Genomic DNA, 16,439 nt, shown 5'->3' on the forward strand with positions numbered 1-16,439 from the left:
AAAAAAATAAGGGAAACTGTCCTTTAAAAAAGTGCCTATGCACAACCGTAGAAATTCTTTCAGAATTTGTGTTCGAATAAAAGGTTTAACACTGAAAAAATAAAAAGGCATAGACCAAATGGATAGTGTATCTCCCATCAAAAAAAAAAAACAAAACAAAAAACCTTACAGAAATAAATGGAAAGCCCAATGGAGAATACAATCTTTTTCCCTTCTGAGTTTTGGTGAAAGTGGAATAATGGGATTTGAGGAAGGTTTTGATAAAATAACCTGGAAAAAAACTAGGCAACTTCTCCATTTTTCTAGACACTTAATTTCTTTTCACTGAATTTTATTTTTATTTAAGTACATCTTCAACACACACACATACATACCCCAACTCTTAAAAAAAAAAAAAGGGCCTGAAATTTTAGTTACACCACATGTGGTTTTCATTTGTGAAAAATGAACAAGCTGTTTGTGGTTAAACTGTCTAATCGCCTGTTATCAATCTAGCACTGCATTCAAGATTTACAGGATACATCAGCTTCTGTGCCACATTAGCTGTAAAGGGGGGGGGGGTGGGAGGAAAAAGGAGGAGGAGAGAGTTTATCCTGAGGAATAATATTTCCAATGCAGCCACACTTGCACTACATCTGGTTGTGCTGGTAGCGGCAGTTAAATTGAAATATTTCACAGCGTGTGTCAGAAACATGCAGAATGGTAATTATGACAGATCTGATTAAGCCGGAGTGCCACAAGCTCCCTGGCCAGCGCCGGTTGTGCAGGTGTGACCTTGTGCGTGCCTGCGTGTGTAAATAAAATTAATTACAAGCGAGAGGGTGAAGGCTTCAGTGACATCACAAAGCGGAGAAACTCCCAAGGGGGAGACCTAATGGAATATTTTCCCTCAGTCTAATAATACAGTTCATATTGACTTGAGGTAATTAGTGGGATCATTAAAGCAGTTTTCCCGGCGTATTTGGCTGCCTGATCAGATTAGTGAAAATGTTCTTCAGAACAAGCCCTGTGTGGTCTGCCAGAGAGGAGGAAATAAAAAGCAACAAAGCATATTTTGGAATGATAAGCAGCACTGGACTTTTACTCCAGCAAAAAAATCTCTACTTCTCTCTGGAGCCTACAGATCTGACTGTCCTGTCCATTTTAATTCTTCCATTCAACTTGTGTATTCCTATATACATTCAGGACTATTTCTTTCGTTTCCCCTTTTTCTCTGTTAAATCAGACTGCTTTATCACTATGCGCCATCCCAACTCCCCAACAAATCTCTTTTAAACAAGGCAATTTTAAAATTGGGGGAAAAGGATCTTAAATGACTGCTTTCTTGTGAACTGACAAGATGGGGCAATTGGGAGAGGCAAAAAACAGGGGAAGGAATGCCACTTAAAATTCACCTGCTAAACAAAAGAGTCCTCTCTTACGTAACACATCACAGAGGTTTAAATATTTATGTGCATTTGGATCTCAAAACGGGTTTAGCCTGGGCCGAAGTTGGGGCAAACATTCTTCCACTTGAACAGAACACAGAGCCCTCGTCAAGAAAAGGGCCATTTGTTTGAAAATACTCTATTGAGCATGCTCTACCTTGCCACTGGAATATGCCAAGTGCTGTCACAGATGGCAGGCTCTGACAGTTCCCATCCGTAGCGTCGATACTCAACAGTTCAGCACAAGATCAGTGACATTCTGTCTCATTAGAACCACGCTAATTATCACAGCTAGTTTCAGGGGAAACCATGTGTTGCAATGGTCAATTTGAAGGAGTCTGTGCATCAACAAACTGGTAATAAGGATCAGACACCTTATTATATGACAGCATGCTGCCTATGATCTGATTTACAGAATCAGAGGCACTGAGGCGGCCGAGGAGGCTGGCAGTTTATGAAACAGTGTGTTTAAACCCAATTCCTGAAGCATACTGGATGAAAAGGGAATTGTTTAAAAAATACACAAAAGCAAGTGGAATTGTTGAATTAAGAAATCAAAGGAGAACAGATTGATTCTCTATTAACATACAACAGAAGTAGATGAAGACTTCGAAAAAAGACAACTTCATCAATTTAACAACTGTATGGCAACTCCACAAGCGGTTTAGAGCTTATACTTTTACAAGGTAATGATAAATAATAGAATGGCTATATTCCCACTAAACTCTAAAATCTATACATATATTTTTAAATGGGTGGTCTATGATTTAGTTGTGTCATTTTGTCATGCAAAAGAATTGCATATATAAAGGCATAACAACTATACTTATAAAAATGAATAATCTCAAAGGTTACTTTTTAAAATACTGAAGATACTCTTTTGGCAGAGAGAAAATTGACATTAGATTCGTATTACCAACATACGTTCTTCCATCCCTCTCTCAGCACCTTTTGCTGATGTGTAATTTTAATGGTGCAGTTTCTTCCAGAGCTATTTTTCTATTGTCATTTTGCATAAATGCATTTTCACAGCTCATTCATTTCACAGGGCCTTTATTTTCATTTCTCATATGAGGAAAAAAGAAGATAAAGCTAAAATAAAACCTACCTTTACTACCAAAAACATAAAAGACAACTGTTGAGACTTCTGAGGAACACATTGTCTTTTAACTTGGTGGTTTGTTAAAGGATTATATCAGTGTTATAGTTACATGCTGAGTTTAACTGAATGATATTTGGTTTTAAGATGTATTCCTATTAAGAATTAAACCTCATCAGTTCGGTCTCTTCTCCACATCCATTTTGTTGATACTTGAATCTGTCCTGAAGAACTAACTCTTCAACTGTCAAAGCTGATTATAGAAGAGCTTCCCAAAAGAGGAACATTCATAGGATATTCTTAGGCCACACTTTTCAATTTATACTAACATTTTAGGATAAAAAGGTGGCCTCAGATTAAAGCAGGTGCTACAAATATATAATTGGTATACCCAAGCTTTAGAATGTAACACGCTGGCCTGCTTTAAAGTGGACTGCTCCTGTGGTGACCTTCCTTGGACTTCCTCACATGATGTGCCTCTTTAAAGAGCTGGCCCAATACTCACAAATTGATTCTTTTCACATCTTGACTAAAACTTTCTGATGACATTTTCTGAAGATGAAGAAACTAGGCTTAATGAGTTATGATTATATTTGTAACAGTTAACTTATTAAGTGGGTCAATGAGGGAAAATGTATTTACATGACTTTAGTTAATTTTAAATTTAGCAGAAAAGAGCGAAAATTTTAAATAATTTGAAAGTGGCAATAAGATAACCAAAAATCTTCTGTTCAACTTGTTAAAATAGATAACATCAATTATCTAGGGGAAAAAACATCCTTTTGCATGACTTTTTAGCCAAAAATACAATAAGCAAGGGTTCTAGTTAACAATTCTGGACCTCCTTGATCAAACCATAGATTTACTAAAGCATACATTTGTTTTTATAATGTAGAAGCGTGAAAAGGGCTCATATTCAGATCCACAAATTTAACTGGCTCACAAAACATCATATAACATACAGTCATGTACCTTGAAACTGTTAAGAGTATGTTAATATTTATGTATTTAAAGTCATTAATTTCAATAGTCCTCTTTAGTAATCAACTATAAATATAAAGACAGGTCTATGTTTCAGAAAACTGAATCCAATATGGATTCCTAATATTTGAACAGAAGAGATTTTTAGAGATGGCTAGCAGCCCAGAACACCCTAAACAGGAGACTGATGGAACTCCACACCCTTCCTACTCAAGAATGCAGCACAGCAGCCTCCACAAATGTGTGTTAAACTGAACATGGGCAGGTTGCTGAGGTGGCCACCCTCTGGGTTGTCCTACTTCTCTCCTCAAGTGCTCCTTTTGCCCCTTCCTCCTCCAGGGAAGACTATCCAGGGAAACCTAAGATGCATCTCCCCAGGGTCTCCCCTACCCAGTGAAAGAAATAAGATACAATAAAATCAAGCACCAGACAGAGAACGTGTGAAGAGGCAGTTCTCTCCTCAGACTCTGGCTGAAGAAAATACTATCACCCAAGGGAAGGGCTATCAGGACACCATGTAAAGATCTTCCCACAGACTGCTAGAAAAGGATGTGGCACCAGAAATACAGAAACCGTGACTCTCCAATCTGCAGGGGCCTCCTGTGTGTGTTAAATAGGAGGCTACACAGGTGAAATCGTGTTGCAGCAAAGTCTGTTACGTGAACATTCCAACAGAATGAATCAGCAGAGAGCTTCAAAGTGTAGTTTCTGCAAGTGCAATTTAATTCTAACAAAATAAAAGATGACTTCACCTGCTGGAATACAGGATGCAACCATGGTTCCACGTTTTTCTCCTGGATGTTGTCACTATATATTCCTATTCCCAGCAATGAAAATTACATTTCTAGCCCCACTGATTTGTGACATATCAAATCTTAATTGTATTTAACACATTCCAATCACCATCCAAGAATTTCCAAGCCCAATTAAAAGGATGCTTTTTTTTCCCACCTGCAAACCCAAGAAGCACTAAAGCATTCTTCTCTTCTCTTTCTTCCACCCTCTCTTCTCTCTTTTATCCTATAAGTTTTGAATTTCAATGACAAAAGTGTCTGAAAAGTAGATAGAAGAAGGCAAAAGGCTTTAAATTATTTGGTCTCTTCTACTGGTTGTGCTATCTTCACAGAAATCCTTTTTTTTTAGTGTTAAAAACTATACCTATCAACCAGCTGAAGTTATGGCAGCCCAAAGAGTCATGTAACTCCAAAGGACTGGTGGGGAGAGACTGCAAAAGATTATACTGAAATCATGTTCAGTTAAATAGAATTTTCATCATCTAGTTGCTTTACCTAAAAGAAATACCCTGTTCAATACAGCACTAGAGAAAAATCATTTTCTAAACACACTGGTGATGTAGTGCCGCTCCGTAAAAGCCCTTTACTCTTCCTGCGTTATTGTCTCCGCAAGCTCCACCTCTGCAAACATGAAAATCAATGTAACAATTCGATGTACAAGGCAAGGCCTATGGCGCTGCTAATGTCCCTTTGCTGGACATACACCTTAAGTCTCAGAGCTCTCGGGGGGTTTGCTGTGGAATAAAATAAGATTCCAACATCTGCCACCATTAAGGAAAAAATTCCATTTCCATCTCCCATATGAAAACACTATAACCAATGAACAGTAACTGAACCTTGATACCGTAATGGTTATTACCCAAATCAACTATTTTTTTTAAACAGTAAAATTAGCGAATTCTGCTCTCATAATTATTTGAATGTTATCAGACTAAATGTTTGATAAAATTCCAATATGATTCACTTGGAAAAACTGCTGCTTATTTGAATACCCAGAATATCAAGTGTATTCATTTGCAGCTACTCACATTATGTTTAAAGCATATCATCTTTTTCAAGTTTGCATTAGCCTGCTTTCCTACCCAAGCACAGAAAGTAGCCTACCTCCAGTTTTTACTTGCATATTTTATTCAGACATTTCTATTAGATTTAAAAACAATCCCATTTCTATTACTCATCGAAGAGAAGAGATAATATAATACATGTGAAAGGGTGGAATCTACAGAGTTGGTATCCTTTACTGAAAATACTTTGTGCATTAGTCATTGCATAGCACAACTATGATGTGTCTGGTTCCATAATATTCTGGGACTGTAGTAACTTTAAAAGTATTATGCTGCCTGCCATTCACAGTATCTACCTAAAGCTTTATCTTTAAAAATGAAAGGTTGAGATACATAAATAGATAACAAATAAGTCACTCTGTGTGGAGGTCTGAGCCTCTCACTTAGCACATTCTAAGATGTTATTCATTTGTGTACAGTGTGGTACAATCTAAAAGCTCTTCTGCATACATTATAGCATGTCACCTCCTCCCATGTTAAGAGAATCTTGGGCTCAAAAAGGTTAAATAACTTCTCAATATTACAGCACCAAGGAAACAGCCTGGACCACAGCCTCCTTTGAGTCTTCTACTATGTATCTGGATTCTGAGGGCCCTATGTTGGTAAGAACCCGTATGCTATGAATATGTCCATGAACAAAGGAAAGCCCCCACCCTTCCACTACCAATTAATCCAATATCCCTAATTCCTCTTTCCTGGAGCAGGGTATAACTTCAGTACTGATGTGCCTGGAACCCTGAGGAGATACTAAAATCGTAGGACAGGTGCAGAGAACTGGGGGTTGGCTGTACTATTTATTAATCGAGTGACCCCTGTGTGTAAAATAAGGAGAACAATGCTAACTCACAGGGTTACTCTGTGAATTAAAGGTAGATAATATATAACACACAATGGGTCCAGCACAGAAAAGGTGATGAAGGTTAAGCCAACTCAGAGAATAAGGGCGAGACACAAGCAGATGGAGCTAGACAGGCTGAGATAAAAGTGACTCTCGGTCTTCCCTCTTTATAAACGCTTTATCTGGGGGACCTCTACCTCACTCCAACAAGCCTTGGCACATATGTCTAAGGAGCAAACAATTCTTTAGAAGTATTGTGACCATAAAAAAGGTCAGTCTGATTTGAAGATTTTTTTTTTTTTGGTTTGTTTGCTAGTTTTTCTGTTTCCTTCATGAAAATCACGGCAGGAGAACAGAACTTAAGTAAATGACTACCTTCTCTTATTGAGTCAGCTTTTCTTTCTTAGGAACACATACAGTTTTTGGACTTAGAGTAATCATCAATCTCTTTGCATATTTTCATAGACAGGCTAGTGCTAACATCTAAACTGAACAGCTAAGAGAAAACTACAAAAAATCTCTGCTAGGAAGCTACAGTAAACTGGTAGTTAGCAATAACTATCTGAGGGAATGCAAGTTAACCTATTTGTCTGCCCCCATAGCCTACAATTAGCCTCTTGGATTCTCTCTCAACCAGTAATGAGGAGATTAGCTAACAGCTTTGGGGGTTCTGGGAACACACCATCATGGCAGACACACAGAGGCTGCCAATCGATTTTGCTGAAAGAGACTCACAGAGAGCTTCGTAGGACAGGGGTACAAAGAACAAGGATGTTAAAAAAAAACCCAGAACATCAGTCACATGACATTATTAACCAATTGCTGCCACTGTCTGAAGAGTTCCACAATCAGTAACTCAGCCCAGGTGGGGAGAATTTGGGCTATCACTTAAAAGGAAGCAAGAATGAAGGCAGTGGAGGGGCTCTAACCATAGGGAGCTGTGCTAGAATCAGAAAGGAAATGAGGGGAGGGGTGTGCGGGATTGCATTAAATGACAGATGACAAACAACTAAATGACAGTTACCAAAAGGTTTTAATATTTATTTTTGTTTGTTTGTTTTAAGGCTGACCCTCATTACAGTAATACATGTCTAGTTTCTCTATTTATCTAGTTTGGAGATTTGAGGAAAGTGTTTGGCCTTCTAAGAACACAGTCTGTTATTCTTGATAATTTAATTGGACAGGTCAGAAAAGATGTCGGATCAGAAAGAAAGGCAAGATAATATATGTTTAAATATGAGATCCTCATCATAATTAGACTAAATAGCCCAAACAAGAACGTGCAGGGTGGGTGGGAGAGGGGTAAAGTGAGAAAGGACATTTCTCCTTAATGCATAGTCTTGGCATGTAAATGAAGACATCTGAAGAAGCACACAGGTTTGAAGCGGCTCTAACATTCTATCATAATTAGAAACATTTCAAGAGCCCTGTAATTTCCAATCAAAATTACAGTAATTTCCGATATACAAGCCATGATTCATGACAGAATTTTACATTCCATGAGAGATTACGGTGGCCTGATGTATGACACGCTGAGTACAGCACTAACATAAACAATTCAGTTTAATGTTTAAACAGCACTTGATGTTTAGAATCTCACAATAAAAGAAACATATTATTGTAGAAATTATCACTTTGACAGTGATTGAAGGGTAGGCAGGCATGTGGCCTATAAAGCTATAATTTTTACAGTCCACAGCTTGAGTCTAATCATTTTTATATAACATTTCCAAGATATCCCTTAAGTATTTCATCCAGCCTATAACTTAAACAAGAACAACCTTTCCTAAAGCAAAACTCCCATCAAGTACCACTATTAATGTTGACAGAGTAAAATTTTAGGAAAAGCTAAAAAAAGGATTGTATTGTAAATATATCATACTGGAAATACTCTCAGGATTGTATATTTTTATCAGAAGTTGACTGCAGCCAGACTGTTTTATAAAGGAGGGTTCATTAATGATAATGGAAATATATTTGTTTAAAGTTTCAAGTTGTTAAAATCTTACCTGAGCCCTTGACTGCCTTTAAATCCTCACCTTGATGGTGTTATCAAATCTTTGTTTAAAGGGCAAGACAGTTTAGTATTCTGGTCCTTTAAAAAGGATTCCTGGCTTTGAACAAGGAATTATAGACAATTGTGTTTGTTCCTATAGATGACCCTGCTTTTGATGAGCATAAATTATCAATATATGACAGTTATACTGATAAAGGACTGCATTATCTATCCTTTGTTATGTTTTTATCTTGTTTTGTAGGGATTTACAACTTTTCCAATTCAATTCTCCTCCTTTATAATTCCTCAAATTTGGACAATTTGCCTAATTATAATTCAATTTGTGTGTATTATATCTATAGAAAAACTAAAATCATTAATACGTGAAGATATGTGTGTATCAGTTTATTTTAATAAGTGCACCTAATAGTTGCAGATGCCTGAGATGGAGCAGAAGAAACCATCATGTTCGTAGTGGAAATCAAGGTCATCTAAGTAACAAGGAAACAACAATAATTTAAGTTATTCATTCCACTACCATAGACAGATTGAGAAACTTCCTATACATTATGATATTCTTCTGAAAACAACTACTAACTGACTCAGGGATTTACTGAGAAATCCTTGGTCTGGAGAGCGGCTCTTGGAGGAAATAAGACCAAGTTTCTATTATCTGCATCTGAACACCCCATTTCATGACAGAGCTCTGTAAACAATCCTGGAGACTGTGACCTCTTTGTGGTGCCAGTTCATATTGAAAACAGACACCCCTTAGAATGAAATTTTCACAGGCGTCACAGGTAAACATTCTCAGTGCCTAACAGAGGCTCTTACCTGGCTTTTGGTTGCCGCAACCTTTGCAAACAGTGCTTGGGACACTTTAGCACGCTTCATTTCCTGCTGAATCTCATCATAAATGGAAGCATTAATGTTCATGGTATTGTTCTCTGGTTTCCCATTCCTCTCAGTGGCAATCGTAGCTGTTTTCACCTACAAAACATTTTGAACATGACTGTCATTTTTCATTGGCCAAATTGTTTTGAAGCTTCTCAGGCTCAGCATCCAAACTGGACATTGCTGCTCCTTTTATGATCAAGGTGATCAACAGTGCAGTCATTCAATGTTAGTTATTACCCCGAGATCAGACTGCTTAAGTTAAGGAAGTCACATTGTCACAGGTGATTGCATCTGTAATATGACAGCAACTGCCAGCTGACAACCAGGAATTATAATGCTATAAAGTAAGTTTTCTGGAAAACAGAATAGTTTCAAAGACTTGAAAACCCTAAACTAATTGTTTCCCAATTACCTTCCATTGCAATTCTAACAAAGGAAATTCACAATTAAAATCATAATGCACAGTGTTGTATCTTCACTGGGTGCCCGGTGCCTAACAGACAATTGTATCACTAATAGCTATTACATACTATGGCCTTTTTAATTTTAGACTCTTTTTTTATGTCTTTTCCTCTTATGTTTCATTTAAAAAATCTTCCATAACAAAGCCATTTGCAGAGCTGCATATTTAAATCTTCTATCCATCCATGAAACAGGTAGACTGCCTTGCTTAATTATCATAAAGGCTGGTTGCATTTTACACATGCATGTCCAAGCTGTTCTGTATAATTATTTCATCGTTTCCTGGCACCCCTGTATATAACTATTTCTTTTTGACTTGTGGAACCAGACAATACGAAAATGTTTCACAATATTTAATAGAACATTACTGCAAGTTACACAAAATATATCATCAGTGACTTTATGAATATTTTCAAAATATATAATCTTGAGTGAAAAATTAGTATCTACGCCTTTGGTAATAATGATAGGCAGATAACAGTAGGAAAATGCCACAAAATTTTAGGGGGAAAAATCAAATCCCAACCTCAAAATTTATTGATACTATTATTAATTTTTTAAAACTCCAAATTTAATTTTTATTCTGCAGTTATATGAAGCAGTCTGGAAAATTTACATATGAACTATGCAGTTGCTTTTTTACTGGGAAGTTGATGAAAGCATAAACGAAGTTCCACAGAGGCAGGACCGTGTTTCTCCCAGCAAAATGATTCAGAACCGCATTTCTTATGGTCCTTTACAGAACCGTTTTTTTTGTTCTCTAGAAACTTAACATGTTGGACAATTTCTCACGTATACTACCAACAATAGAAAATGAAGTGTATTTTAGGATAAACAAATAATTTTTCTGGGCACTAAATGACCTACCCTCCTGGTCATACTGCAAGTCTTCACGATTTATTTCACTCTCCCCCAAAGTATTTGGGATCAAGAGAAGCAAAGGTTATCCTAGGCGATTCAATTCTCTGCACTTAAGAGAGTAGATATGAATCCTCTTTAAAAGGTGCCTTCTGAATCCTTCTAACTTCTAGCCAGTTAGCAAAATAACTCACCTCTTGCTTATCTTGAGGAGGCAGCTAGATTCTTCCACCTCAACACTACCCTTCTAGACACTGAAAGGATAATGCTGTGAAATGGTTGGACCACAGGCTCAAAGTGAGGACACAGAAGGTGAGGCAAGACAAGTGACCAACTGGCTGGGTCTCATGTGCCTCTCCTCAACTATAAACTGGAGACAGGAATGGCAGGAGCGTAGGCTCGATTTTCCTAGTTCGTCTTCTAGCTCTGCCACTCTGGTAAGCAAGGGCACTCACGGAGGTATATTAACGATTGGAGGCCACTAAGAAGTACACAGGCCTTTGAAGCAATAATCTGCTAAACACCACTTTAGGAGCCAGAAGAGTTAACGTATTACCATAAATTGCCTACAAAGTTGCTTTGGTGAGATTCGCAAGTTTGCTCTGGGGTGGTCTTGCTTTGAGGCAGAAGGATAGATCTGATCACCCCATGGGGTCCCTTTTAATACCTATTTTTCTCACTGTGTAAATGAAAGAGAGAAGAAAAGCCATTTCAATCGCTTTGAAAATTGAATGTTATGGAAATGGGGGCATGGCGTCCAGTGCACTGGAAGAAACAGTTCCTTGGTAGCAAACCGCTTAGCAATAGTTGAGAAAGCAGGCTTCGGAAACTTGGTGTTTCATATGTTTTTAAAATAATTTTCATTCTTTTGTAAAAATTATGTTTAAGAATTTATCTTTGAGGTGGGCTATAATCATTTTTTCAACCCTGTGATTTTGTTTCTAAAAGTTTCTTTGGTTTAATTTTTTTAATAAAGCAATTACAACTTGAACCAAAAAGCAAGAATTTTAAGTCATTAAAAAAAATCAAATTACCGTTTCCTAGTAGCCAACACAATCAAAACAAAAGTGGAAATGAAGTAGGCATGAAACAAAAAAAAAAGTGAGAGCAACAACTTTTAAAAATATAAAGTAAGAAACTATCTGTCAGTATTACTCATTTAAAAAATATTTAGAAAAGCTCTTCTTTATCACCTTGTTGGCTCAGATATGCATCTTATCACAGATAAGCTATTAGAATTCTGGAATCACATTTTTTTCCTAAACACAAGCTATTGCTTAAGGGGAACTGACTTGGACAGCTTTTCAAAAATAAGAAAGCTGAATTTTTCCCCAGGTAAAAATGGAAACAAAAATCTTTTATACCTCACTCTACTAAGTACTATTTTAGCTTAGCACAAAAAAAATCTTCTTTAATCCTGGTTTAGCTTTTAATATTATATCACACATTAAAATTCATAAAGTAGTTCATTCCAGGCAAAACAAACTACTCTTCAGCTCTTCTCCGCAAATAGCACAGGAGGTAAAATAAATGCAGTTGCTTTTCGAATAGCTTTTATCAAGGTAGGGTGGACTACTCCATCATTACGGCGGCGCCGGGGAAGTCGTTAGGAATTGGAGCTTCTACTATTTACCCTCCCACCTGGGGATAGGTAGGGTGCAGCTCTGGGGTCGGCTTTTTATTTCACTAAAATTGTGCACAAATTTTCCATGAAAATTCTATTTTGCTTTTTCATGGACTGCTGAATGCATCAAATCATACTACAAAATGAACTCTACATACTACACACTACATACGTACTACATACTACGTACGTACTACACACAATGAACTTGACTATGATTCTGATTGGGAATGTGATAGTCCTTGATGCAGGAGGAGCTGCCTGCAAGCACACAGCGCACATACATGATTCAAGTTTGATGTCATTTTAATAATAATGATGATAATGACAAAGGCTGACATTTATTAGTTGTTTATTATGTGCTGGGCATTGTGTTAACGTACATTAACTCAAATCTGCACAATGGCCCTGAGTAGGTACTATTATCGCCCCATTTTAAAATTGAGAAAACTCTCTTAAAGCAGAGAGGTTAAGTAATTTGTCCATGGGGCAAGGCTGAGATCTTAACTTAAGTCTGTCTAACGCTAATGCCTACCTTAGAAACCACTGCACTAAACTGAGGTCATGATGTTATACAGGACTTCATTTGAAAAAAATTCTTATTTTTTAAGACACACTGGATGTGTTATCTGGTGGCCCTTTGCTAACTCTAGCTCATTAATGTCTAATTCTTAGTAGTGAACGGCTTTATCATTAATTTTACAAATACAACCTGAATTTATGTTTCAAGGTATGCAAACTATAAATGTTTTCTTAGTAATGTTAGATAAGAAATGTGCTATTTTGAGGCATTCTTATTGGTGATGGAAAATAGTCCCCATTCTCAAATTTTTATATATTAACACTGTCTTGAATATCATGGTTCTATCTTTTCACACTTTTCTTCCTTTTGTAGAAACAATATTAATCATTTTTCAAATGTGGACTTTTAAAAGTCTGCTAGCTTTTAAAAGATGGGTATTAATGGGAAGCATTTTATAAGCACATAAGTAAGATCTTAAAATAATGCCGGTCAAGGGATTCATAAAAAATAAAACTTTTATCAAGTGTTAAGTTCCTGCCCATAACTGAACCTATGTTTCATTATGTTATAGAAGAATTTGTTGTAAAGAGACAAAAGGGTGCACCTGCCAGATTAAATTAATGATATATTGCTTATATGAACTTTGTACATTTTCTAAAGCATTGTTATAAAATATCATATCTTACTTTAGAAGAAACTAAAGAATTACATAAAGAGATGTAAAAATAAATAAAGGAAAAAAAGAATATATAATTCAAGTAAATTATAACTCGTTAATTATAGCCTTTCAAACAGTCCTTAGGAAAACAGAAATCACTAATTTAACTCCACAAGTCACACATATTAAAACACACAAATAAAAGCAGAATAAGCACACACCTAAACAGAAATTATTAACTTAAAACTGATCTGTTCTGTGGAACAGACAATTCCCAGAAAATAATCATTAATTATTATTAACAAATTTTCTCTTATAAACTCACTTGGAAAATTTGCTAAGCATAGTCAGCAAAGAAACCTTTAAGACCAGGGAGCTTTGGAGGAATTGAGTTCTCCCAGGTATTTTCATACAACCCAAGTATGGAAGGGGCTATTTTCTCCACAATCTCTGACAGGCCCAATTGTCCAAAGTCTTCCAAGTGCATCATTTGTCAAACATTTAATGTATTCTATCAGGAGAATGTTCTTGTCCATGTTCCTCTTCCTAACTTAACAAAACTCCCCATTGTCTCTGAGAAACAGAAAAAGTCCCCAAGTTTCATTTTCCCCTTTCTAAAATCTTTGTGTTTTGAGGAGGTGGCTCAAGGTAAAGGAAAGAGTTAAGACTGAATAGGGGATTTGAAAACTTTGCCATAACCTTGGACTTAGTTTTCTCATTTTTCTCTGACCAAAAGGCTGGTATGAGGATTCAGTGAATTAATATATATGAAGGTACTTAGAAAACTGAACCATTATCAAATGTAATGTATTCTTATTTCTTGAATTAGAGCACGTAAGTTGTGAAAACATGCTTTCAGCAAACAGGTCCAGCTCAGAGCCTACTGTCCAGGCCAGAAGACAAAGCTCAGAGCAGGGCTGCCCCTACTAAAGCACAAGGGACAGGTCTACACAGGAGGCATCTCACCTAGGCGGGGCCAGCCAAGCGCTTTGGTGATTCCTGAGGCTGGTCTAGGTTTTCACAGGGGAGGTATTCCTAAGAATAAAATCTTGGCCTGACTAAAACCAGGGAAGTCCCTTCTGGAAGCTGATTTAGAATCTAAGTCCTTCAATAGTTTAGGTCCTCGGTCTGGTATGACTCAGGGACATCCCCATCATCTTCCATTTGACCTAAACTCTATGGGGAAAGAGCTGGAAGAGAATCCAGTCCCTCAGGCCTAAAGGTGGCCTGAGTCTTCTGTGAGCCACAAGGGACCTCTGCTTTTAACAAGCAGTTCCTTAGAAAGAAGTCAGGGTTTGCATCCAACCCAAGCTGAAGACTTGTCTCAAAATGTGTCTTGAATCTGTTCATTTTGGAGGAAATGAAATGCATAGTGATTTCACATAGACTCCTCTCTGGCAAAATATAAAATTAAAAAAGACAAAATTTTGCAGTCTGCCTCTGTATCCAAGGTTTCATCCTTTTTTTCTCCTCCATTTTAGTCATTTGCAATAAGCGTAGTATTAAAATCTTACGTGTGTTGTACTGGCTCCAATTTAAGCATTCAACTTCAACTGCTACATAACAGTATAGTGCTAATTCAATGGTTCTCTAACACATTTTTCTAAACCTAAAGTACTCATTTTACATTGATAATATTTTTAAGACATTAAGGATTTCTTAAAATTTAATTCCTTGAATCATGTTAAAGGGTAAAAGGTGAACTCACTGGTTGTGAGCTCTATTATAATAATATTAAGTAATGCAAAGGGATTCTCAGTGAGGCAAATAAGATACCTTCAAGATTTATATAATAGCAGTGAAATAAAATTATACACATATATCAGATAATCAATTCAGAATTTGGTTAGATGGCCAATAAAATTGCATTAATAGAGATAATTTTTTTCTTTGAAAGAGTTACACTAAGAATCTACAGTATCTACATATTTTATATATCCATCATTGGCTAAGGGCTTGGTCTCAACCCCGCTTGAGAACAAATAAATACAGCTAAAGGTGGCTCAACTAGTTAATCAATAATTCAGGCCAAAATAAATTATATTTTTATCCCAACTTATCAGCATATGTAGTCTTTAGACATAAATATAGGAAAGCTATCCAAGTGCAGCTTAATGGTATACAAAAAGAAAGATCACTTAAGAATTAACGTAACTTGGCTAAAGAAAAAACTCAATGGATAAGGACAGCAGAATCACAGAAATAAAAGCATTAAAATCCTAGAAAAATTAGAAAACAAAAGTCATATTAAGGAACCACTAAGTCAAATGTATGGATAGATTTAAAAAGGAAAAAAGCAGCAGCTCAAGGCTGAAGTTCATGCTGGTCTGAAGTCAGCATTCTCTTGTTAGTATTTCAGATTAAGTGATAAGTAAAATAACTCTCCGCCCAGAGGCCTTTCAGTGATGACTACAGGGACAAAGCTAACTAGGGACGGTGTGTGTATTAACACGCAACACTGCATACTGAGTGCTAAACCAAGTCCAAAGTACAGTATTTTTCATTCAATGGCTCTTACAAAAGTCATACATATAATGAGTTCCTCATTCTTTTTCTTAAGAAATATTTTATAGAAGGCTTTACAGATCAAATTCAGTAACCGTGTGTTTGTAGACAGGTGGTTATGTATGTATGTATAAGATGCCATTCTTTTCAGCTACAGAAACATGACGTTCTTATTCGTAAATACAGCAATGACTTCCTTATAGTCTGCTCCTTTAGACATCAAGACCAGACTGATTTTCAGTAAATAAAATTGGAGAAAATGGACTACTGTGGCATTTCTAAACAACAATGGTGTCTGAATATTACAAGACGCAGTTTAATAGCCTCAAGCAAGTGGCTGCATATTACGTCTATTCCTTATTTAAGGAGTATCTGTAGCAGTTTCATTTATAGTGTTGAATGAGCTTATATTTCTACATTTAGAAATATATGATTATGTTTTATTATTGACGAAAAGAAAGTAACATCAAATATAATTTCATTATGACATTGTTACATGAATACTTTAAATTCGTATTCCAAATTCGATTTTTATCCAGTTTTAGCTAACCTTATTGTTAAGAGTTATACATGCTACAAATTAAATGTGTGAGAAAATATATTTGCTTGTGGATTTTGAGTCTAATCCACTATCAAACTTTTATCTAGTAATTTGTACTGAAAATTAACTTCTTGAATTCTCATAATAGTTATGAAGCTACCTTTCAAACTTG

At 36.4% G+C, this 16,439-nt stretch overlaps 1 protein-coding gene across 5 annotated transcripts in view; it reads right to left on the reverse strand.

Annotated features, from left to right (window-relative positions):
- Positions 1–16,439, reverse strand: part of SATB1 (SATB homeobox 1) — a 97,355-nt gene that overhangs the window by 21,415 nt on the left and 59,501 nt on the right. For all 5 annotated transcript variants that reach the window (XM_087430601.1, XM_087430600.1, XM_087430602.1 and 2 more), the window contains exon 9: positions 9,034–9,189. In XM_087430601.1, coding sequence (XP_087286727.1) covers positions 9,034–9,189 — 156 coding nt within the window. The remainder of the gene's footprint in view (positions 1–9,033; positions 9,190–16,439) is intronic.

Source organism: Ceratotherium simum, chromosome 5 (genome assembly GCF_057802395.1).
Source record: "Ceratotherium simum simum isolate JZ-2026a chromosome 5, ASM5780239v1, whole genome shotgun sequence".
Classification (NCBI taxonomy): Eukaryota; Metazoa; Chordata; class Mammalia; order Perissodactyla; family Rhinocerotidae; genus Ceratotherium; species Ceratotherium simum.